The sequence below is a fragment of the Ailuropoda melanoleuca genome, chromosome 8 (genome assembly GCF_002007445.2).
Source record: "Ailuropoda melanoleuca isolate Jingjing chromosome 8, ASM200744v2, whole genome shotgun sequence".
Lineage (NCBI taxonomy): Eukaryota > Metazoa > Chordata > Mammalia > Carnivora > Ursidae > Ailuropoda > Ailuropoda melanoleuca.
Genome location: NC_048225.1, coordinates 108,561,346 through 108,584,867, shown reverse-complemented (window position 1 = coordinate 108,584,867; position 23,522 = coordinate 108,561,346). Strand labels below are relative to the sequence as shown.

Here is a 23,522-nt window from a genome sequence, read left to right as displayed (position 1 = left end):
TAATGCTTTTGTCTCATTTCAGCATTCCTCTTTTTTCAATTGATAAGCATACTTTTTATCTAGTCAAAATTTTATATACACACACCCTTTTTAGGAACAAAAAATACATAAAAAAGAAAGCAAGAGGGGAGCCTGGCTGGCTCAGTCAGTTAAGCAGCTGACTATTGGTTTGGCTCAGGTCATGATCTCGCAAGATCGAGCCCCAAATCCAGCTCTGTGCCAAGTCTGCCTCAGATTCTCTCTCCCTCTCCCTCCCACTCCAGCTCTCTCTCTCTGAAATAAATAAATTCTTAAAAAATAAAAAAAAGCAAGGAAATGATATACCAAGTTCAACATGAGGATGGATTACAAGGGATGGAGGGAGGGAGGATGAGAGTTATGTTGAACAATGGGTGAGAGAGAAGGAAATAACAGATGAAGTTTACTTGGGTGGTGAGTTCTTAGGTGCTTACTGTATTACTTAATGAAATAAACAAATAAATAGGAGTCATGAGTGTGCATCATCAATCAAGGATTATCATAATCCTATTCCATGTACCTGAAGATGATTTTTTTTAAAAAGGAAAAAAGAAAAACACAGGCATCATCCTTGGTTGCTGTGTCTTCCTCCTTCATCCCCACATCCAATCCATTACACATTAAGGGTGCTAACTACTTTATCTACTAAGTATTATTCAAATCTGCTCATACTCATCTCTACCACCAGTCTTTCATCTACTTCTGCACATACTTCTGCAAAATACTCCTGATAACTAGTCTTATATTCTATACCACTGTCTCCTCCTCAAATGAATTTTCTACACTATAGCTAAAGGGATCTGTTCTAAATAAAAATCTGATCATGTCATACTTCTTTAAACACTTCAATAACCTTCTATTACTCTTAAGATACAGACAAAAAGTCTCAGTCTTGGCCTAAAATACCATGCATGATCTGACCTTTGTCAGCATTTCTGGCAGAAGGCTAATATTCTCTAATAACCATCCTCTCTTTCTTCCATATGAATAAAGCACCCAAATTTTATCTGGGTCCATGACCACCTGGAATGAAGACAACTTTCCCACTCTCCTTTGCTGCTAAGTACAGCAATGTGACTGAGTTCTGGCCAGAGAGAAGTAAGTATGTGACACTGGCAAATTCTAGAAAATGTCCACAAAAAGAGAGAAGTGTGCTGTCCCCTTCCTGCTTTCTGGAATGTGGAGTTAAGATAGAATGGCTAAAACTCCAACAATCATCTTGGGCCACTAAGTAATCTTTAGAATAGAATCCACACACAAAGGACAAAAGAGTCTGTAATCCTGACAGTTCTTGGAAGTGAAAGAGAAAAACTTCTATTTCTTATAAAACATTGTGTCTCTATACCTAACTGTATCTAATTGTGATTAACATGCTGCCAGTTCAGCCTCACATCTCATGCCATCTTCCCCTTGCTCTCTATATGCCAGTTACACTGGCCTTCTTTTAGTACATTTTACTAGTCTTACTTCCTTTTGCTATAAAGCTGTTATTAATCTGGGATGATCCTCAACCTCTTTCTCCCAGCTAATACCTACTTAACCTTTAGACTTCAGCTAAACTGTCACTTATTCAGAGCTTTCTCAGATCTCCCTAAAGGGGTCTAGTCTCATTTTTATATATATAATAAAAAATTTAATCTTGCCCAAAAAGAAGCCTTGCTTTGCCCTTGGCTTCTGGGAGGTAACACTAAGCTCTTGAAAAGCCAGGCCTCGTAAGAGCATCTTTGTTTACCTGGGGCATTTGGTCCATAAAGGTAGTCTAACACTGTGACTTCGGGTGGAATTTTGGGTCAACAATATCAGCTCAGTCTCCAAGGTGACTGGCAACTGAGGTCAGCCACGTTGGGTGGTCAGCCAGGTCTATGAGACTGAGGCCAGAAAAAAACCTCTGGATACCAAGAATTGGTTGAGATTCCCTCAATGACAATACTCTGTACATAGTGTCACGTATGGTTGCCAGGAAAGTTGGTGTCATTTGTGACTCTACTGGGAGAAGACAACTGGAAGCTCTGAGCAAGGAACTTTCCCAGACTCTGCCCCAACCATCTCTTCCCTTGGCTGAATTTAATCTGTACTTTCACTGTAATAAACCATAACTGTAACTATAACAGCTTTCAATAAGGTCTATGAGTTTTTCTAGAAAAGTACAGAAATTGAGGGTGGTCTTGGGGACCCCCCCAAAGTTGCAATTGTCAGAAGTGAGGGTGGCTTGGGGACCCTGAACTCTGTAGTTGGTGTTCAAAGTGAGGGTGGTCTCACAGATTGTTTTCAAACTTCGCAGTATAATACAGTTGTCATTTCACTCCATGTAGCACTTATCACCACAATTTTGCATTTCACTGATTAAAACCAATCTCTTCCACTAAACTCTAAGCACCTTGTGGGCAGGAATTATGACTATCTATCATTCTCCAAGCACCTAGCACAATACCTGGCACATTGTAGGCAATCATCCTTTTCTGGAAGACTGAATAGTCAAACAAACCCAGTACAATCTTAGCAAGTACAATCTTAGTGAGTAAATCGGTGAAAAATGGTTTAACAAGAAAATGTTTTGCAGCGAAGTGTCACCAAAATGTCATTTCTTACACACAAATTATAATTACTAGATTCTTTTCTCAGTACTTCATTAATCAGTGATCCACGTTCATGCACTCCTACAATTAGAGTGTATGATCAGCTAAAGGCAGCCAGTATTACTATTACCTCTCTAAACTGATTCAGTTCCATCCATAAATACCAAAAATATATACTTACTTAATATTTATGACCTTATCATAAATAAATATAATTTTAATTACATTTTTTAAATTTCTGAAAATAGGAGACTCCTGGATAAAATCATTATGAGTCCTTGGAGCCTAGAATTAAGGATTATATACTTATGTAGGGGCGCCTGGGTGGCACGGCAGCCTTCGGCTCAGGGCGTGATCCCGGCGTTATGGGATCGAGCCCCACATCAGGCTCCTCCGCTATGAGCCTGCTTCTTCCTCTCCCACTCCCCCCTTGTGTTCCCTCTCTCGCTGGCTGTCTCTATCTCTGTCGCATAAAAAAAAAAAAAAAGGATTATATACTTATGTAATACAAAGTTTCTGGCATAGGCTCATAAGAGGCATACACTAGAAAGACTAAAAGATATTACTGGGGAATTACTCATCTGTCAGTTCAATAAGAACTGTTGAGATAATGTGGTACAAAAAACACCCAGTATTATTGGAAAATCACTAATCCTAGATACTAATAAACATGGCAGGAATAATATAATACAAATAAAACATTAAATTACAGTTAAGACAGAAAAACAGACCTAGAAAAATATTACAAATTCAAACTTAGTATCATTTTTCTTTAAAGTACTTTCTTTTACCTTAAAAATAGTTAGACCTCTATAAACCATTAATGTCGTAGTGTTAGTGAATACTAGTGTTAATTTTAATATTCTTAGAGATGAAGAGCTCAGTCTACATTTATTGGATATCTACCATGTGCCAGGAACTGTACATAAAAACAAAACTCCAGACTCCCAGGTTCACAATTTAGTGGAAGAAATTACATGCATGCATGCGTACATACACACACACAGAAAAAAATCTGGAAGAATATAAATCATTTTCAGTGGTTATCTCTGAAGCAGGGATTATAAGGGACTTTTATTTCCTACATCATATAGTTACGCTTAAATTTTGTAAAATGAATATATATATTTATATACCTTAAAATATAAAACCTTTCTTTAAAAGGAGTAAATACACCTGAAGGACTTTTAAAATTATCTCTCCTATTTTTTCTCTATTATCTAGATCTTGAAAATCACAAACTGTGGTTTTGAAAGTATAATTATTGTTGTACAATAATTCTCACATCAGTACAAGTATTATAATATATAAACAAATTATTTGTGTTAGAGAAATAATTAGAAACTCAAAATGTTGATCATTAAGCGATTAAATAAGTTACAGGACATTTACACCAAGAATACTTTTAAAAGAGGCAATGTTGTATGTGGTCAAGAGCATAAAACTTCAGGGCTACAGTGCCTGATCTGAGTCTGCACCCCAGCACTGCCAATGATACCTGCATAACTTGGGCAACCTCTCTGGGACTCAGTTTCCACATCTGTGAAATAATAAGGAATCTATAAAACCACATAGCTTTGTTGCGAGTATCAGCTACAAAAGATAAATTAATACATAAAAAATAATACATATGGAAGTACATAATAAGCCTTCAGAAAACGTTAGCTAATACTATTATGTGTATGGAAATTGAACAGTCAAACTTTTATCATTAAGTGAAAAAAGATGCAAAGTATTTTGCGTAACAATCCAACTTCAGTAAGAAAATTATAATGAGAATGTGTTAGCATATGAAAAGACAATGTGGGAGGTAGTATGGCATGTGGAATCACAAATCTGGGTTTTAGACCTGTGTTTAAATTCTGCGTGACCTCTGAAAAATAAATTAATTTTTCCAGGTCTCAATTTCTTCATCTGTGACATTTGGATAATAACCTCACAGAGCTGTTGCAAGGATTAAATAAATAACATATCTAAAGCACAATATCTGATACACAGTAAGAATGGTAAATGTTGGCTACTGTTGGAATTGTTTTCATTATTGTTGAAATTAAGAAGAGACATGCCTGTCTTATTCACCATTATACCCCTAGTACCTAAAACAATGCCTAGCACAAAGTGGGTGCTCAATAACTACTTGCTGATTAAATGAATGAGTCAAACCAATAAAAGTGGTTAGTAGAGATGGGTGTGGGGTTACAAAGATACTCACTTTTATCATCATGTATTTCTGTACTTTAAGTTCTGCTATCAGAAAAAAAATACACAATAATGTTCTCTTAACCCCTGAAGTAAAAAAGAAGTGCTCATTTTTCTAAAAAAAAAAAAAACCACTCAATTTTAAAAAGTTGGGGGAAAACGGAAAGAAGTAGCAAGAGGAAAAGGGAAACAAGTAATTAAGAGGAATAGCGAAGAGTTGATCCAAAGGGCAATAATGAGAATTAGCAGTTTTATTTTCAACCTTACTAAAGGTTAAACAGATTACCCTAAGCAATTTCTTTAGTCTCAGAAATAAATGCAATTTTCAAACAAATGACATCATATTTAGCTTAGATTTTAAACATAAATCAAACCTCTTTTATCATTCTCTTTTTCAGCTTTTCCAAAAAATGGACCAAATGTATGGAGGCATCTAATAATAGTCAACACTTCACTGTATATACTAGAACAGCAGTTGTCAAGTGTGGTCCATGGACCCCTGGGAATTCTTAAGACCCTTCTCAAGGGCTTTATGAGCTCAAAAATTGTTTCCATAATAATACAAAGACAGTTTTTGCCTTCTTCCCTGATTTCACATTTGTACTGATAGTATAATAGCAATGGCAGATAATACTGCTGGTATTTTAGCATCAATCTAGGCAGTGGGATTAAACTGTTTCATTGACACAAACAGTGAAAAAAAAAGCCAGTTTTACTGAAGACTGTCTTTAATGAAGCAGTAAAAGTTATTTTTATTAAAATCTGACTTTGAAGTACAAGTCCTTCATATTCTATCAAATGAAATAGGTAGCACAAATAAAGCACTTCTGCTGTAAACCAAAACATGCTAGTCATTTTGAGGAAAGGCGGTAGTACCATTGTTTGAGTTGTGAACTACGTTGGCTGCTTTAATCTTGCAACATCCTTTTCACTTGAAAACACAAATGGCAGACAAATACGGTTGTTCAAACAGGGTATGTGGCAGATATTTTTCTTAGAATTGAGTGAAATGAGCCTGTTACAGGAAAATACCTGACAGTATATGTTTTTTTGATAAAAACTGAACTTTCAAGTGAAAAATTAGAATTTGGTAAGGCTAAGATCCTCCACTGTTAGTTTAAAAGTTTCATGATACTTAACCCACTGTGAGTTTAAAAGTTTCACGTATGTAATCAAATGTGTCAACATTTAGAAGATCTGTATACATCGGTGGGCTTTCAAAATGACCAACACACAATGTTATCAAATGCAGCATGAGCAAAAGATCCATTTGCAGAGCAAGATAAACCAAAGAATTTTAATATAATAAAGAGTAAAGCTCATTGATATGGCTTCAGATTTCACATTGCAACTAACCTTTAAGAAAGCAACATTTTTTGAATTTTGCTATCAAAGAATATCCATAATTCTCTGGAAAAGATATTAAAATACTCCTCCCTTTCAAACTACACATATGTGTGAAACTGAATTTTCTTCATATACTTCAACTAAAACCAAAACCAGAAGAAAAATATTGCAGCAGACTGAATAAAGAAGCAGACAGGAAAAAACAGCTGTGTGCTATGAAGCCAGACATTAAATCTGCAAAAATGTAAAACATAAATGTAAAGCTTCTTGCTAATTTTTCTTATTTTGGTAAGTGTGATTATATTTCACTAAAAAATCTGTTATTTATGTTAACATGTAATGCATTTATTGTTTTTTTAATCAATTAATACTTTCAAATGTTTCAGTCTTAATGTCTATATAACAAATATTGATAAATATAATCCATATAAATAGAGACGCTCTTTGGAGATCTCAGTAATTTTTAAGACTGTAAAGGGATTCTAAGGCAAAAAAGCTTAAGGACTGCAACACCAAAGACACAAAAGTGAAACAGAGTTCTGTTTATAGAAAGAATTGCTCTCAAGACTTCAGAGTATCTGAGGACCATACCTGCTTGGCAAAAAATATTGTGTCAAGTCTGGAGTCCTGAACTACAGAGCCTGCTGGTTCTTCTCCTGGCTGCCACTTGAAAAGAAAAATTAACCCATGAACTGGCCTACAAAATAAAATACAAGTTAGTGACACCAAACACTGCTTCTTTTGGAACACGCTGTCAATACGTTACATTTTAGTCAGCTACTTAACAAATACATTGCAAACAAAGTAAGTTTGAGAAATTTTTTAAAGATTTCTATTGCCATTCACAGTCACTAGAATGTTGCCTATGACATAGCTAATAAACCTTAAAATTACATCAGATAAAACAGAATTATAATGAAAGGTTTATTGTTAAATCTGGATTATTTACTTCTACCTTGTATCACTTCACTTAAAAACTAAAAATAAGAACACAACAAAACTAAAAGAAGCTTTTAACCCTAGACTGAATTCTAATCTATATGAATAAAGTCCACGTGGGATGTTTATAGATAAATGGCTTATAGCATATATATTATAAAATATATTAAGTAGGGGCGCCTAGGTGGCTTAGTCATTAAGTGTCTGCCTTCGACTCAGGTCATGATCCCAGCGTCCTGGGATGGAGCCCCACATGGGGCTCCCTGCTTGGTGGGAAGCCTGCTTCTCCCTCTCCCCCTGCTTGTGTTCCCTCTCTCGCTGTCTCTCTCTCTCTCTGTCAAATAAATAAATAAAATCTTAAAAAAAAAAAAAAGTTAAGTCACCTTTACATAATTGTTGGATTCATGAAAAATCATCAAATTGCAGTATGAATGGGTGCTATCATCTTCTACATAATTAAAGGAACTCTTGTTGCCCATGAAACATTAAATCACCACTTTAGGATTCTCTCTAGTCTTTCATAACTGTCTTCCATGCAACAAAACCCTTTCCTATCCTTTAAAGACAGTTCAAATGGTGCATATTTAATTAACCTTTCCTGATCACTCAGCCAGAATTAATCCCTTATTTCATCTCAAGTCATTGCTTTTTCGTGGGGAAGGGGAAACTAGGGGGAAGCAAATGATCTCTTTACTATTAAAAACAGTAGCTATATCCTTAAAGTTCCCATTTCCCCTTTAGAAGCCTACTCGTCACATTCCAAGAATCCAAGAACTCTCCCTCCAACGAAAATTCTTCTAGCCCTCTATTTGCAATACAGGCTCAGTGCCTGGGGGCATAGAGATTGAGGGTAAGGGGAGTCTCAGAGAGGTGATTAGAGACAAATGGATGGGGAAAAGGAAGGTACTTCCTGGCATCTACATTTGGAATCTGAACTGTAATCTCTCCAAGAAGCAATGTGATAATGTATAGACAAGTTCTGAATTACTATTAAAATACATTATCTACTAAATATGCTTTTGTAGACTAACCTATTACGTTTTTCATGTTAAAATGTGTTCTATGTTCTAACCCTATTGATCTATAAGTGACTACTGTAAAAAATCAACCAATAAACCAATTCTGACATGGAATTACAGAGACCTGGTTTTTAATACCTTAAAAGTTACTTACATATGAGTCTCAGGTCTGTATTATAAAATGAGAGTAATAATACCTATTTCACAAGATTAAAGAAAGACTTAAAGGAGGTGACGTAATCAGCCTAAAGTAATCCAAGTAAAATAAACAGAAAACAGTCTGCTTAAAATACAGACATTACTTTTAAAACAACTAAGATGATACTTACTTTAATTTTTCAAAGTTCTCAGGCTCTAAACTCCATATTTCTTCTACCTGGGCTCCTCGGCAACCTGAAATAAGAAATTATTACTTTAGAAAACAAAATAACTCATTTTTTTCCTTCACCATTAAATAAAATACTAACTAAAAGAAATGCACATTTAGGGACAGTGAGACAAGACAAATTAAAATGGTAAAACTAATAAAGCTCACAGCCAAATCTTTTTACTTCCTTTACTACTTCCTAATTATTCATAATGGGAGTATATTACTTTTATAATTTAAAGAATTTTCAAGAGTTTATTTTCACTGAAACACCAGTCCAGACTTCTCAGTCTCCCTCAGACTCTGTCTCTTCTGCATCTGCTCTTGCCTAGCTCTGCCCTTGGCCCTCTTCTTTTTTTACTATACACTTTCTTTTTAAGTGGTAATAAATAACCACTACTTAACAGTGACTTTCATATCACATGTTTAATTCTGATCCTTTTCCTAAATTTCAATTCTATATCTTCTTTAATATAATTTTATTTCAACTACCTCAGAGTTCCCCAAACATACCCTTCCTTAGGACAGTGTTTCTCAATCAGGTGATGCCCCCCTGCTGCCCCCCGCTGCCTGGGAAAGATTTTACAATGTCTGGAGACATTTTTACTGTCACTACTGTCACCAGTGGGAAGGCCTGGGCATCTAATGGATAGAGGCCAGAGATGCCAAACATCCCACATTGCAAAGGACTGCCACCAACAGCAAAGAATTATCTGGCCCAATACGTCAACATTGCCAAAGTTGAGAAACCCTGTCCTAGTAGTATGTATCATAGTAACAGTATACTGGATAAGAGGTAGGTTTCAAAAATGCCAGGGTTTGAATCCCGGCTCCTCCACTTACTAGCTATATGACCATTTAACCTCTCTGTTCCCCCTACTCATGGAGTCATTATGAGGAATCAGTGAGATAATTTAGTATACATGAGATATATTTAATACAGTGTCTGGAACACTGTAAGGGTTTACTAACTGTTAACTAATACTATCACAATATAAAAAACAGCCATATTTACCAGTGCCTTCTATCTGTAAAGTACTTTAAATGTATTTTCCCTAATCACTGCCAAGGCAAGTATTATACAGAAGAAGTTTAGGGATGTTAAGTGGCTTGCCTAAATTCACTACAGCCAGTATATGCCAAAAAAATAATTAAAACCCGTATCTGGTTCCAAAGTCTGGACACTTTTTAATATTCCAGATTATTTTCAAGTAAAAGCTAGAGAAGTCTTTGATTTACCTGGAGGAAAAAAAAAAGGTGGGTCAACCAACTACATGACTTTGGTCATTCATATCATCCCAGGACTCAATCTGCTCTATTCAGCAAGTATCTATTAAGTATCCACTCTTGTATTAAAGATATATGTACAAGGGAGAGTTACTAGGTTGTTCGTAGTAGAAAACATGTTGCTAGACATTCACATATAGGAAGTTGGAGGAAAAAGCCTTGTAAGTGTGAACCTATAATCATGAGAGTTGAAAAGGCACAAAAGGACACTAATGCAACTGTTAACACTGATTACTGCTATTGGAAATCAACTGTAAAAAGGCCAAACATTAAAATATTGTACATATCATACTAAAACAACAAAAATCCACTGAATAAAAGTGCCCCAAAATCTTCTGCACACAGTGAATTTCAAGTGGTGACACCCATTTAAACAACCTTATGCTAAACACACACACCTCTTTGTGTAAGGAAAACACAGTATTCAACTCTAAGTATCTATCTCCTTATATACATTCAATATCTAATAATCCAAATATGTACACTCAATTTCAAATAATGTATGGTATGGGAAAGAGAAAGCAGCAGTGATTCAAGAGACCTGGGTTCCAATCCCATCACTGACTTAAAATTCTTAACCTTGAGCAAGAACACAATGTCTTTGAGCCTCACTTTCCTTGTGTATAAAACAAGGGTACTCCTACTCCCTGCTTCATCCAATCCACACAACTCTTGTGAGGTATATATTATTAAGCACTAAATATAAAGAATCCCCTAATGCAGACTCCCTGACATATATTAAGTAAAAAGATGGGGGCAGGGTGGGGGAGGTTTTAAAAAGTTAACAAAATGCTGGTATTTTACAAATACCTTTTATGTGCCAAGCATGGTACTAGGACCTATCAAGGACAGAAAATAATAAACTACTGTCATAGTACTTAAGAACATCACAACTAGGGGCCGCCTAGCTGGCTCACTCAGTAGAGTCTGTGACTCTTTATCTCAGGGTCCTACATTCCAGCCCCACACTGGGAGTAGAGGAAAGAAAGGAAGACAGGAAGGAAAGGAGGGAGGGAGCTAGGACTTCACAACTACTAGGAAACAAATATATACAATTCAAAGACAATGCAGTGTACCTAATTTGCATATGAAACGTCATTGGAGAGCCTTCTGGAAGATAAGAGGTAGGAGACCATTGCTATCTTGGCTGATTCGAGAAACCTTCATGGATAATTGAACTGGGTCTTTAATAGGATGACCATAGAATATGTCATCCAAACCAGAACACTGCTCCGAGGTAAAAGGAAGTACTAAAATTAAAATATGGTTGAAATATTAATGTATTGGGGAACCTGGATGGCTCAGTTGGTTAAGTGACTGCCTTCAGCTCATGTCATCAGCTCAGGGTCCCTACTCTGTGGGCGAGCCTGCTTCTCCCTCTCCCTCTGCCTGCCACTCCCCCTGCTTGTGCTCTCTCTCTCTAATAAATAAAATCTTTTTTAAAAATGAAATATTTATGTATTGACAAACACATTTGCATTATGATACTAGTGGCTCCATAAAATAGTTCCATTCAAAACCTAATTTCAAAAATATTTCTCTTAAAAATAAACCTGAAACATCTCTCCCCCCAAAAAAATACCCTAGTAGGGCCCTCCCTAACTGTTGCCAGTGCCTCAAATTTAAGTTCAATGCTATCTTCCAACAGTTTTGACAATTTGTCATTCCCCTAAGCTCACCAAGTCTACCAGAAGTAAAGGCATGGCCCCAGCTTCCGTACCTCTTACAAAAAAATAGTCCCAGATATATTCCCTAATCATGTCACTCCATGTTATTTAGTTAGTGATGTGACCAGATAGGAAAAACTGGATTGTGGGCACTCAGGCAAGCACGCCGAAAACAGGACTAGACTCAACTATTTGGGAACCTCAAGTTGGAAAGCTGTTAATCTGTATCCCCAGTGAGAGGGTTCCATTTGGGGGGCCCCAACAATTATAAGCAATACTTGTTTCTAGGAGTACCAGACAGAAGTATACTTTTACTTCTTATGTGAAAGCCAGGCATTAACTTGCCTCTTTCCTCAAAACAAGGTAACATGTACCTTAAGAGAAGTCTTCTTGTCAAGGACACACTATGTTGGCCCCAAAAGTCATTCAGATTTGTCTCAACTGGGCCAGAGTTGTGGATGATGGAATTCTGCAAGACTTCTTCCTTGCAAGCCCAGGAGTCCGTGCAATCACTAAAATACCCTGCTATACCTGAGTTCATGCCTTAAGCCAAGATGAAAAGTCAATACAAAAATTTAAGGAGAAAGCCACCTGCTGTCTAATGTAAACACTACAAGAGATAAATTAGACAGATTTGGTACTAGCCCTGTGGATTACAGATTTTGGTACTAGCCCTCAGATTAATCAGAGTAGTGGAGGGAAAGGCATGTTTCCCAAACAAGAATGGCTTTTTTTGGGAGACAACTTCCAATGAGTTTCTCCTGTTTCTGCTTGTCCTCTGAGAGTTCTGGACTATCTTTTCAAGGGTGTTATTTTAATAAACAGACGTAAAAGACAGAGAGAGTGTCTCCTCTAGTGCAGAGAGACTTATTTGCTGTCCATAGAATCTTCCTAAAGCTAAAGGTTGATGAGATTTGTGAGCAAACTCTTTAATAAAACTGGGAGCTCCCTAAGGCCAGGGTTCCTTAGCTATGACATAGGCCCATGTGTGCAACATCCACCTAGATCCACCTTCACTCCCATGGACCTGCAGGTCAAGGGAACCAATGAAAACGTGAATCTCCTGCTGCTTACTGTGGCAACAGTAATACAATTCTTTATCTCTTTATCAATATATCAATAATACAATCCTTTATAAAACAGTGGCAGGCTAACTCATTAGTTGGCAAACAGGAAAAATATAATAGTACATATTTATTAACAGATGTTGGATTTTACCAAATGCTTTTTGTGTCTATTGAGGTAACCATATAGTTTTTCTTATTTAGTTACTTTGGTAAATCACATTGAATCTCAAATGCCAAACCAACATTGAATTCCCAGGATAAATCCCATTCAGTCAAGATATATTGTCCATTTAGTATATTATTAGATTTGATTTGCTAGAATTTTTTGCATTTATGTTGATGATGGAGTTAGGTTTGTAGTTTACTTTTTTGTAATGCCTTTCTCTGGATTGGATGTTAGGATAACGATGGCCCTCATAGAATGAGATGGGAAATATTCCTTCTCCAGTTTTTTGGGAAAAGTTTGTGTAGAATTGGTATTACTTAATCCTTAAGTATTTTAAATAATTTACCAGTGAAGCAATTTTGGCTAGAGTTTTCACTGTGGGAAGATTTTAAATTATAATTTTAATTTGATTTAATAAATATAAAGCTATACTGGTTATCTATTCCTATTTGAGCTTTGGTAATTTTTGCCTTTAAAGAAATCTATACATTTCACCCATGTTGTCAAATGATTGGCAATAATGATATTTAGAATACTCCCTTGTTATATTTTTAATCTATAAAATCTATAGTGGTATCCTCTCTCTTACTCCTAATATTGGCCATTTGTATCTCTACTTTTTTTTTTTTTTTAAGATTTTATTTTCAAGCAATCTCTACACCCAACATGGGGCTCAAACTTACAACCCCGAGATCAAGAGTCACATGCTCTACCAAATGAGCCAGCCAGGCACCCCTCTCCTCTCCTTTTTCTGACCAGGCTGACTACAGGCTTATCCATTTTATTGATCTTTGAGAAACCAGCTTTTAGTTTCATTGATTTTCTCCACTATTTTTCTCTTTTTTGCTTCACTAATTTGAACTCTGATCTTTATTATTTCCTTTCACCTGTTTACTCCAGGTTTCATTTGCTCTTCTTTCTCTAGTTTCTTGAAATGAAAGTTGGGGTCATTGATTTGTTGTAGGAAAAGTAAATGCAGTCCCTGTTATTCCATTTTGGCTGGAAACAGAAGTTTACAGCTTCTGTTTTTAATCAGTAGACCATCACAGTTTGTTTTGATGCATTTATGAATTATGTATGTACCATACCAATTAAAAGTATAAGTTCTGCTCCATCAGTTTCTTAATGAGAACTTTGTTTTTGGGGGCACCTGGGTGGCTCAGCCGGGTAAGTGGCCCACTCTTGGTTTCAGCTCAGGTTATGATCTTGTGGTCATGAGACTGGGCCCCACATCTGCATCAGGTTCTGTGCTCAGGGGGGAGTCTGCTTGAGGATTCTCTCTCTCCCTCTGTCCCACCCACATTCTCACACACTCGTGCACTCTCTCAAAAAAATAAATCTTTAACCAAAAAAAAAAAGAATCTTGCTTCACCATGATGTTATATTCCACTAAAATTTGTATTTATATATTCACTGACTCCACAAATACTTTCCCCTCCAGTGAAGAAACTTTCAAAATAAACTGACAATAGCATACATAAAACAAAAGGATTGTCCACTTTTTAAAGAATGAACTTCAAAAAGCTTTTTAAATCCATGAATTGGATAAGAAAAAAAACGGAAATGCTTGGAATAAACTTGCTTCACTTTTCATATGTGCCAGTGCAGAAGCTGCATTTACATATCACCCTCTTATGCATGACTTTTAATCATTTTCAATTATAAGTTTTCTATACATATGGGACTGAAACAATAGCTGTTAATGGAGTGGATTAATTTAAAAACAAACTTGCCTCGTACACTGTTTCTTAAAGTGAACTTTAATACGTCATAATAGTTAAGGTTTTGAAGGTAAATATTATGGCTAAACCTGCAGACATCTCAAACTCAATAACCAAAAACGAATTCATTTTCTTGTCCAGCAGGCTTGTTGAAGCTTCACCAGCCACTCAAGTTAGAAACCATGGAGTCATTTTCACCCTTTCCCCTACATCCACTCAGTCAGCAGTCCTGTTGACTTAAATACAGCAAAATTATTGCAACTACCTCCTGCTTTTTAACCCATTACTTTATGTCAAGCTAATCACCTGACTCCATCCATTTTAAGAGACTTCAGCTTCTCTCCCTTCATACCACCGCACACTGCACACTATCTATAGTAAAACTTTTTTAATTATAAAAATGTCATTTCTGCATTCAAGTTATCTTTAAGTCCCCAGTGACTACAGGGCAATCCAAACTATACAACGCAGCATACAATCTGGCCTCGGTTTACCTTCCAGCTTCAGATTCAAATATTCCTCATCTGTTACGTGTTTTTTGTCACTTTGCTAGCTGTTTCCTATGGTGTATACTTTAACATTACTACTGTTTATGCTTTTTCTTCTGCCTGTGCTCTTCCATGACCTGTGTTCCCATAACATTTTGTACATGCTCTAACATAGCAATTAATACACCATATCAGTTTGACTGTCAGATCTTTAGAGGACCAGTCATGGTTTATTTACACTGAAAATTCCCAAGCCCTATCAGTGTGCCTGAGACACGGTAAACAATATATGCTGGTTAAATTATATTCAGCTATGTATAATACAGTATCTATATCAAGATTTAGTTTTTATCCCAAGTACAAGTTTTAACATAATAGCTAGAATTAGTAATACTTGAACAAATGTAGCAATAAAATAAACTTACTGCCCAAAGTAAAGGATGGGAACAAGGACAAGAAAGGATAAAAAGTCAAATATGCTGACTATTTAGGATGTAAGACAAGGAACGTGGCCAGGAGAAAAAAAAAAAAAAAACTGAGGAAAGCATGTGGCCTCTAGTCTAGAGCACTAGCTCAAGAAACCACACTTTACCGGAAGCCAAAAAACGAACTGGGAGAACAACTAGCAAGTGGCTTGTCAGTCCCATGCAGTCAGCGTGTGTGAACGTCCGCAGAGCTATTCACACACTCAAGGTGTTCTGCTTTGAGTAACCAGAATCTCGGGTTCCTGAGCGGCTTGGACCATACACACCCCACCGTCGAGGAGGCACACCCTAGCTTTTCCGGCAGGACTGATGGCCCGAGAACGTGTATCTAGGCACACCTGCCGGGTAAGGGGAACGCTCCCCAGAGAAGCGACGGGAGAAAGGGAAAGATAGGTGCGTAAAGGCGGGGGCGGGAAGCGCTCAAGTCAATTAACAAGTAATTGAGTGCCCAGTCCTGAGGATACGACACTGCACAAGACAGATACGATCCCTGCCCTCGAGATGTGGCTCTCAAAATAACTGCGGAAATGCGAGTACCCAGGGCTGAGGAGGGGGCGAGAGACCTCCGCGATCCAGATTTCTGGAGTCGCCTCCCTTCAGACGCGAGGCGGCGGTGGCCGCAGAGAACCACTCCATGCCCAGCTTGGGCCTCCTCCCGTGACCCCCGGCCCAGGACGGTCCCTTGGCTCTCACCGAATCCTTTAATGAGCTCGGTGAAGACCCCGGGGTCGCTTTCCATGAGGCACCACTCCCCGGCATTGCCCGTCATGGCCCCGGCCACACACCGCCCCGCTCCACCTCAAGCGCTGGCAGCCCCCCGCACCAGCAGCAGCCAGCCACTGATCTCGGCAAACCCGCCGCTGAGCTCGTCAACCCCACGTCACCCCGCCTACTTCCCGACAGCCTCCGGGCGCCGTCACCTGCAGCGCGACAGAGCGCGGGAGGACGCTCTAGCCATTCAGGAGACAGCGAAACTCTTCCTAGACAGTGCAGGACCCGTAGCGGATTCGGAAGGGGCTGGGGCCTAAGAAGAAAGGGCGGGGGATTCAGCGCGCCGTAGGAGGCAACATCCGGGATCCTCGCCAGTCGGGGGCGGGGCAAAAAGAGGGGCGGGGCTCGTTCCCGGGAGCCCAGCCTGGAGTCCCCGCTGACGGTGGAGTTGGAGCAGTTATCGCCCGTGGGATTGCAGCAGCTTCTTGTTGTCTCCACGCACCGCGCAGGGCTTCTCCCGGTGGCGCTGCGAGTTCGGGGGTCGGCAGCCAAGCACAGGTGAGGAAACTGCGGGAGGCCGGCTGGGGGCCCTTTGTGCGATCTGAGCGGCTCCGGGGACGCACAGGGTTTGGCTGATCTTCCATGTCCCTCATCCAGCATCCCAGCGACTGAGGCCGGAGCAAACGCTTCTCCAAACCATCGTTCTCCCCCGCCTTGCCTCTGCGTCCTGCCGTTGGTGGATAGCGGAACCAGCACTTCTGCGGGCACAACCTCGCTTAACCCGGATCAGACGCTCCCGAGGGTGGGCCCTTCCCAAATCCCGGACCGCTCCGTCTTGTGCTTCCTTAGCTTTCCACAGGCCAGCGTCCGGAGGGCCTGCTTTAGCTTTACTCCTCCTCTTCCTCCGCCTTCTCCCGCGGCTTCTGCGGCCGAGAGGCGTTGCCCCGGATTTGGGGTTTGGGAAGAGGGATCTTTGTGGGAAGACAGAAGGCGAATTTATCCTCGAGGGATGACGAGAGGAGAAAGATCTGTAGTTCGTGGAGATGATAGACAAGTGTAAGGGGATGCGATGCCTCAAAGAAAAGGAGGTTGAGGAAACGTAGTGTATTAATCGAAAAACATTTGTAATGTTTCTAAGATTAAATGATGAGTTAACCCAAAAATGCCTATATTCGCTAAACCGTGAGATTGCCCTCATTCAGCAGGCTTTCGCAGAATATTAGTGTTAAGATTAAAATCTTCAAGAGTGTATGTATTTATTCATCACTCCTTAAAGCTGTGAGTTCCAAGAAGGGCCTTTGGATTCTAGACAAAAATGCTCGAACAGGTGACCCATACCTCGGAGTTAGCTAGTATTGTGTTATGGACTACGTGAAGGCATAAAATAAACGTGACAGATATTATTGAGGGAAACAACAGAACAGTTTTTATATGAAAACAAGCATGGCTATGGGGCTCCTGACTGGCTTAGTCGGTAGAACATGCAGCTCTTGATCTCCGGATAGTGAGTTCTAGCCCCACATTGGGCGTAGAGATTACTTAAAAAAAAAAAAAAGGCACGGCTATATTATGGAGTAGAAATGAAAGTTTGTATCAAGTGTTTGATTTTTTTTTTAATTTGAAACTTCTTGAAGTTTCAAAATAAAAAGTCACTCTGGTCGGGGTGCAGACTTCTGTTCAATTATCTGTTCCGTTAAGTATACTAAATGGAAAAGTTTGTGAGGCACAAGAGTCTAGTTGTAGTTCCTTAATAAACCGTATCTAGAATGAGTGTCATTGGAGTTCAAAGCTGTTTGTGATAATTTGTGGTATATTTTAATCTATAATATTGCTGTGAAGTTGAAAGTGTTTTCTATGCTAAATACTCATAACAAACATTTATTTGATATCCAGCTTAACATGGTGCCTGTTGTAGAAAGACCAAACTGAAAATTTAGCCCTGACACAGCCTAGAAGTAACCAGAAAGGAGGGCTAAAATTTCTTCAATTATGTTAACATTTAATCCTAAATTCACATAAAAATCCAGATTTCTGGGTTTTTGAGAAAAATGAGGAGATCTGGTAATACAAGGTCCATACTACATGGCACCCAGTTGGCTGAAACTGTGTGCCTTCAGGATGGCATGCTGCCATGTTTCCCACAGTTGCTCACCACTTTTTATTGCCTCACATTTGACTTGATCAACTCAGGTACACCACCAATCTGAGTGATACAGTTGCTTGCATTTGTGGACCCAGTTTTTGCAGTATTGTTTCTTTTAAATTGTCTTGCACACTCATAGATGTATGTCAGCTTTGACTTCATTTAAAAACCATTAAGCTGCAAAACTTGTTTGATCTCTTAGGATGAAACCATTTTCAAGTAGCAAATGATCAAGAGACTTTGGAAGGATACACAGATGTGTACATTCAAGAAAAACAGGAACCCAAGAAATAATATTAATACTGTTAAAAGATAACTATAAATGTTCTAATGAACACAAAGCAGAAAGAAGTGCTATCACATATTGTATTAATTACTAGCCTTCACTGATTTTGCATTCAATATTAAGAGAAGTGGGCAATGTATAAAATGGCCACAACCAATTTTAAATTGTGGCCATACCTTTAAAAATACTGTGATCTGTTGAATTCTTCCTTAAATTTTAATTTACTGGAGTTTTAAAATAAAACTTTAGTTATTTTAAAGTCTTTGGAGTAATAGTGCTTTATGAGGACTGGATAGGACAGGCCAACCCAAAGAATTAACTATCTTTTGTTGTTGTTGTTAATCTGGATTTACAACGCTTGATTATCTAGGAGTGGATTAATTGATGACCAGCCTTTGACCTCATTCACTGCCCAAACTGCCTTCTAAAACCCTGACAATGGAGCTTAAGCTTTGAGGAGGGAGATGGTGGGAGTTGGGGAAAGGGGAAATTAAGGTCCTGTATGTGTCTGTGTGTATCTTAAATTACTTTCTAAGGACAAATATAAAAAATACAGGCTTAAATATCATTTGAATGTCTATTCATTTAAATAACTTCCCAGATACATTTTAATACAGTCAATTTTTAGTTTTTATTTTTTTAATGTCAGATTTTTGAGGTAGAATTCCTGTGTCATGAAATTGACTATTATAAAATAGCCGTACAGTGAATTTTAGTGTATTCACAGACTTCTGTTGATGTAGGCAGATTGTGTCTATGGACCCAAAAGGAGTCCTGCAGGACCAGCCAAGAGGGTTCTTGGCTTTACAAAGGATAGAAGTCAAACACTATCTGAGAGGAAGTGAGAGCAGAGCTTATTAAAGATACGGAGAGAGGACAGATAGAAACACAGTATTTGAGAGACTCGGAAAGGAAAGGAGAGTGAGTCTGTTTTGTTTGGGGTATGGGGTTTTTATGAGGATTGTGATCTGGTGTGCATGTCTTCTCAGGCATCCAGAAACTGGTCAAAACAAGGATTAGTGTTCAGGTGTTGTCCTTAAGTCACTTGGGCCAGGAGGCTTGGCGTCAGGGTGTCTAGAGCCAGTGGTCTGCAAAATGTACATGACAACCTTGTCCTGTCACTCCTATCTGTTGTGCTGGAAGACTCCAAAGAAATCATTAACTCCTGGACCCTAAAGGACATATATTATTTGTACTATAAGTATAAGGCACACATGTGTAAGGTGGGGGTGCAGGTCCTAGCAAGAGTAGAAGCAGGAAAAGGAGCAAAAAAGCAGTTCTTCATGGAGTTCCTTCAGTTTCCCTATCTCAGTGTAACCATCACCACTGTCTAATTTTAGAACATCTTCACCACCCCAGAAAGAAACCCCTTATCACTTCGGAGAACAGTCCGGCAGTTCTTCAGAAGGTTAAATATAGAGTTACCATATGATCCATCATTTTACATTACCAGTAGCAATGTATGAGGGTTCTAATTTCTCCAGATCCTTACCAACACTTATTATTGTCATTTTCTTTGTTGCCATGTAGAGTGCGAAGTGGTATCTCATTTCAGTTTTGATTTGCATGTCCCTGATGAGTGATGTGAAATGTTGGAGTTCAGGAGCAAACAGTCAAGAAAGAATTCTTGAGATGTCTCCAGTGCAGAAAGGGTGGTTTTATTAAAGCATAGGAACAGGACCATGGGCAGAAAGAGCTGCACTGGGGTTGTGAGGAGTGGCTGATTATATACTTTCAAGTTGGGAAGATGTTAGGGATAGCATAAGTCTCCAAGGAATTTGAAAGCAGTGTTTCCAGGACTTTGAGGGTCTAGCTGTTGTTAGGAAAGGTCATTTATTACTGTCCAATAGAACCTTAATTACGAGACTCAGATGTATATTAGGAGGCCATATGCTTGCAGGATGATTGCTAACATATATCTGAGGGAGGGGGATAGAGATAAAGGAAATTTTCAAAAGGATTGTGATAGGATCTTGGAGGTTGAGCTAATTAATGTCCAGCTAAGGTTGCCTTTTGCCTCTGGCAAAGCATTAACGTTGAGGCAGCTAACTAAGCTCCTTGATAAAGTTCACTCTGCCTGTCCCAAGTACTTGTCAGTGGGCTGCAAAGGAAATTTATTTTTTTTCTATATTTCTTTCTCCTTTGTTGTGTACATCAGTGAGTACTGATATTCAGGATCTTTTTATGTTTTATTGCCCATTTGTCTGTCTTTGAAGAAGTGCCTACTCGGATGCTTTGCTGATTATTTACTTGGGTTATTATTTTATTGAGTTCTGAGGTTTTTATATATTCTAGATATAAGTTTCTTATGGTATGATTTGCAAGTATTTTCTCCATTCCATGGGATCTCTTTTCACATTCTTGGTGGTATCCTTTGAAACACAAGTTTTAAATTTTGATGAAGTCCAGTTTTATCTTTTCTTTCTTTTGTCACTTTTGCCTTTGGTGTCTGTTTTGAGATCAGTTCTCTGACACAAACTCTGTCCTGCAATTCAGTTCCAGAGTTAGCTTCAGATCCCACAGGTTAAAGGGCAAGATCCCCAACAAGACTGCCTTTGCTTCAGACACCGGCTACAAGTAGGGCCTCTAGTCTGTGCAACCAACTACAAATTCAGGTCTTCCCAAACCCCCTCAGGGTCGATAATTCACTAAAATGTCTCACATAACTCACTAAAAGCACCATCTTTATGATTATAGTTTCAATATTAAGACTATGACTCAGGAACAGCCAAATGGAAGACACATATAGGTGAAAGTCTAGAGGCAGGAGAGGGAATTCCCTCTGTGTGGAATCCTGGTAATTCATACTCCCACCACATCAGTTTGTTCACTGTTCACCAGTTCGGAAGTTCCACTGAACTTTGATGTTCAGAGTTTGTATATGGGATTTTAGTATGAGGCATGACTGATTGTGATTGGTGACTATGTGGTTAAGCCCAATCTTGGGCCCTACCCCCTCCTGGGAGTTTGATCTGACCCAAAATTCCAACCCTTTAATCAAAATCATTAGTCTTGGGGCGCCTGGGTGGCACAGCGGTTAAGCGTCTGCCTTCGGCTCAGGGCGTGATCCCGGCGTTATGGGATCGAGCCCCACATCAGGCTCCTCTGCTGTGAGCCTGCTTCTTCCTCTCCCACTCCCCCTGCTTNTGACTATGTGGTTAAGCCCAATCTTGGGCCCTACCCCCCTCCTGGGAGTTTGATCTGACCCAAAATTCCAACCCTTTAATCAAAATCGTTAGTCTTTCCAGTGACCAGCCCCCATCCTAAAACCCAGAATGAATTGCCACATTAGCATAACAAAGACTCCTATCAATCTGGAAACTCCAAGGATTTTTGAAGCCCTGCCAAGAAACATGGACAAAAACTAGATCTTCTTTATTATACCACTGTCTTATCACACAGCCAATTTTAAAGTTAATTTATATATCAGCACTTAGGGACAAGGAGAGTAGGCTTAGAACTACTGCCGTTCCACTTTTCATATTTAACTTTAAAAATCTGATTCTGATAAATTTACACAAACAAGTGGAGAGGGGCCATTCATGTGTTCTGTTCCACTGTTTTATGTTGCATCCTGGGAAAAACAGTCACTGAAGCGTATGAAAAGCTGAGTATTTTTTCCTGCAGAAATGTTGAAATGGTAGGTCCTTGTGGGTGTCACTAACATATGCAAGGGTAAGATTCCTTTGATAAAGCAATGAATACGTAACTACATTTCTTATAATAGGGATTACAAGGATTACATTTAGGTATTGCTTTTAAGCACCTTCCCTAGATTTAAAAGTTCATTTTTCTTCTTGCTCAAGAAAAGATAACTTGAATACCTAATATTAAATATATTAGAAAAACTTACAAAGAGATGCTGTTCTGCTCAGAAGACATTTTTACTCCATGCTTATTACTTCCTCATTGTAACTTTTTCACGTTTAATTTTTCTTGATTGTATATCCACTACCTGCATATAGTACATTTTTTTCTGATTACAGAATTTATCTTAAAGGCTTGAATTACATTTTTAATTGCACACATTGAGCCTTATTTTCAAAATAAATGTATTACAGGAAAGAAAAACCAGTCATACATGATTCTTAGATGGTTCAGAAAATCGTTTTAAAACTGCTTAGTTATCCTTAAGTATATATTACTTAAATGGTGTTCTGTGTTCAGAGAAGGGATACACAAGACCAGATCCCTGCTCTTAAGGGAACTAGTATTAGCTAGACATAATCACAAAGAAAAATAACAAAGGAACAAATTTGGAGGGATGGGAATTTTGAGATTTGGATTGGGACCTTTAAATCACACCTCTTCCGTTTTGGTTCAAGAAAGCTGTTGTATTAGCATGATCTGATATTGAATATCATTTCAGTATTATTCATCTAACAGATACAACTGATAAGCAGGAACAGCCAGGTTAAAGTTCCACCCAAGGGTGTTTTTGTAAAAGTTTAGAGATGAAGCTAGCGATGTCAAATGCAGTGTAAAGATGAAAATAATAGAAAATTTTCTATTGGAATTAGCAGTTACGTCTTTGAGACTTAAGTCAGTCTTTGAGAAGCCTGTTATTCTCAAAGTTTTTTTGATCAAAAGGCAGATAAAAAGCCATATTGAAAAGGGGGTAAGAGGGGCACCTGAGTGGCTCAGTTGGTTAAACGACTGCCTTCAACTCAGGTCATGATCCCAGGGTCCTGGGATGGAGCCCCACGTCAGGCCCCCTGCTCACTAGGGGAGTCTGAGTCTCTCCCTTCTGCTGCTCATGGCTCTCTCTCTCTCACTCACTCTCTCTTTCAAGTAAAATAAAATCTTTTTAGAAAGGGGGGGTTAGGAATAAATAGCAGAAGCATCATCTCTTGCACCAGGAGTTTCAGCCTATACTGCCCTGGGTAACTGTAAATCAGTCCCTAATGGCTAATATAATATGATTATTACACTTTGACACCACCTGAGGCCTAGGCCTGCCCTAACACAAGCTACTTTATACCAGAGCTTTATTTGAAATATGATGCTGATTATTTCCAACACAATTCAAATCACTT

At 38.6% G+C, this 23,522-nt stretch overlaps 2 protein-coding genes across 5 annotated transcripts in view; one reads left to right on the top strand and one right to left on the bottom strand.

Annotated features, from left to right (window-relative positions):
* UCHL5 (ubiquitin C-terminal hydrolase L5) overlaps positions 1–17,029 on the bottom strand; it is a 44,813-nt gene extending 27,784 nt beyond the window's left edge. For 2 of the 4 annotated variants that reach the window (XM_034667175.1, XM_034667176.1), the window contains exons 1-3: positions 16,267–17,029; positions 8,428–8,491; positions 6,732–6,837 (exon numbers count right to left, since the gene is read on the bottom strand). In XM_034667175.1, the coding sequence (XP_034523066.1) occupies positions 6,732–6,837; positions 8,428–8,491; positions 16,267–16,717 (621 nt within the window). In that variant the 5' untranslated portion in view covers positions 16,718–17,029. Of the gene's footprint in view, positions 1–6,731; positions 6,838–8,427; positions 8,492–16,039; positions 16,240–16,266 lie in introns of those variants that run through there. The other 2 variants (XM_002923389.4, XM_011230066.3) reach the window with 1 other exon arrangement.
* The window catches only part of RO60 (Ro60, Y RNA binding protein), a 29,103-nt gene continuing 22,060 nt past the window's right edge, over positions 16,480–23,522 (top strand). The window contains exon 1 of the mRNA XM_034667179.1: positions 16,480–16,615. The gene's annotated coding sequence lies outside the window, so the exon portion shown is untranslated. The remainder of the gene's footprint in view (positions 16,616–23,522) is intronic.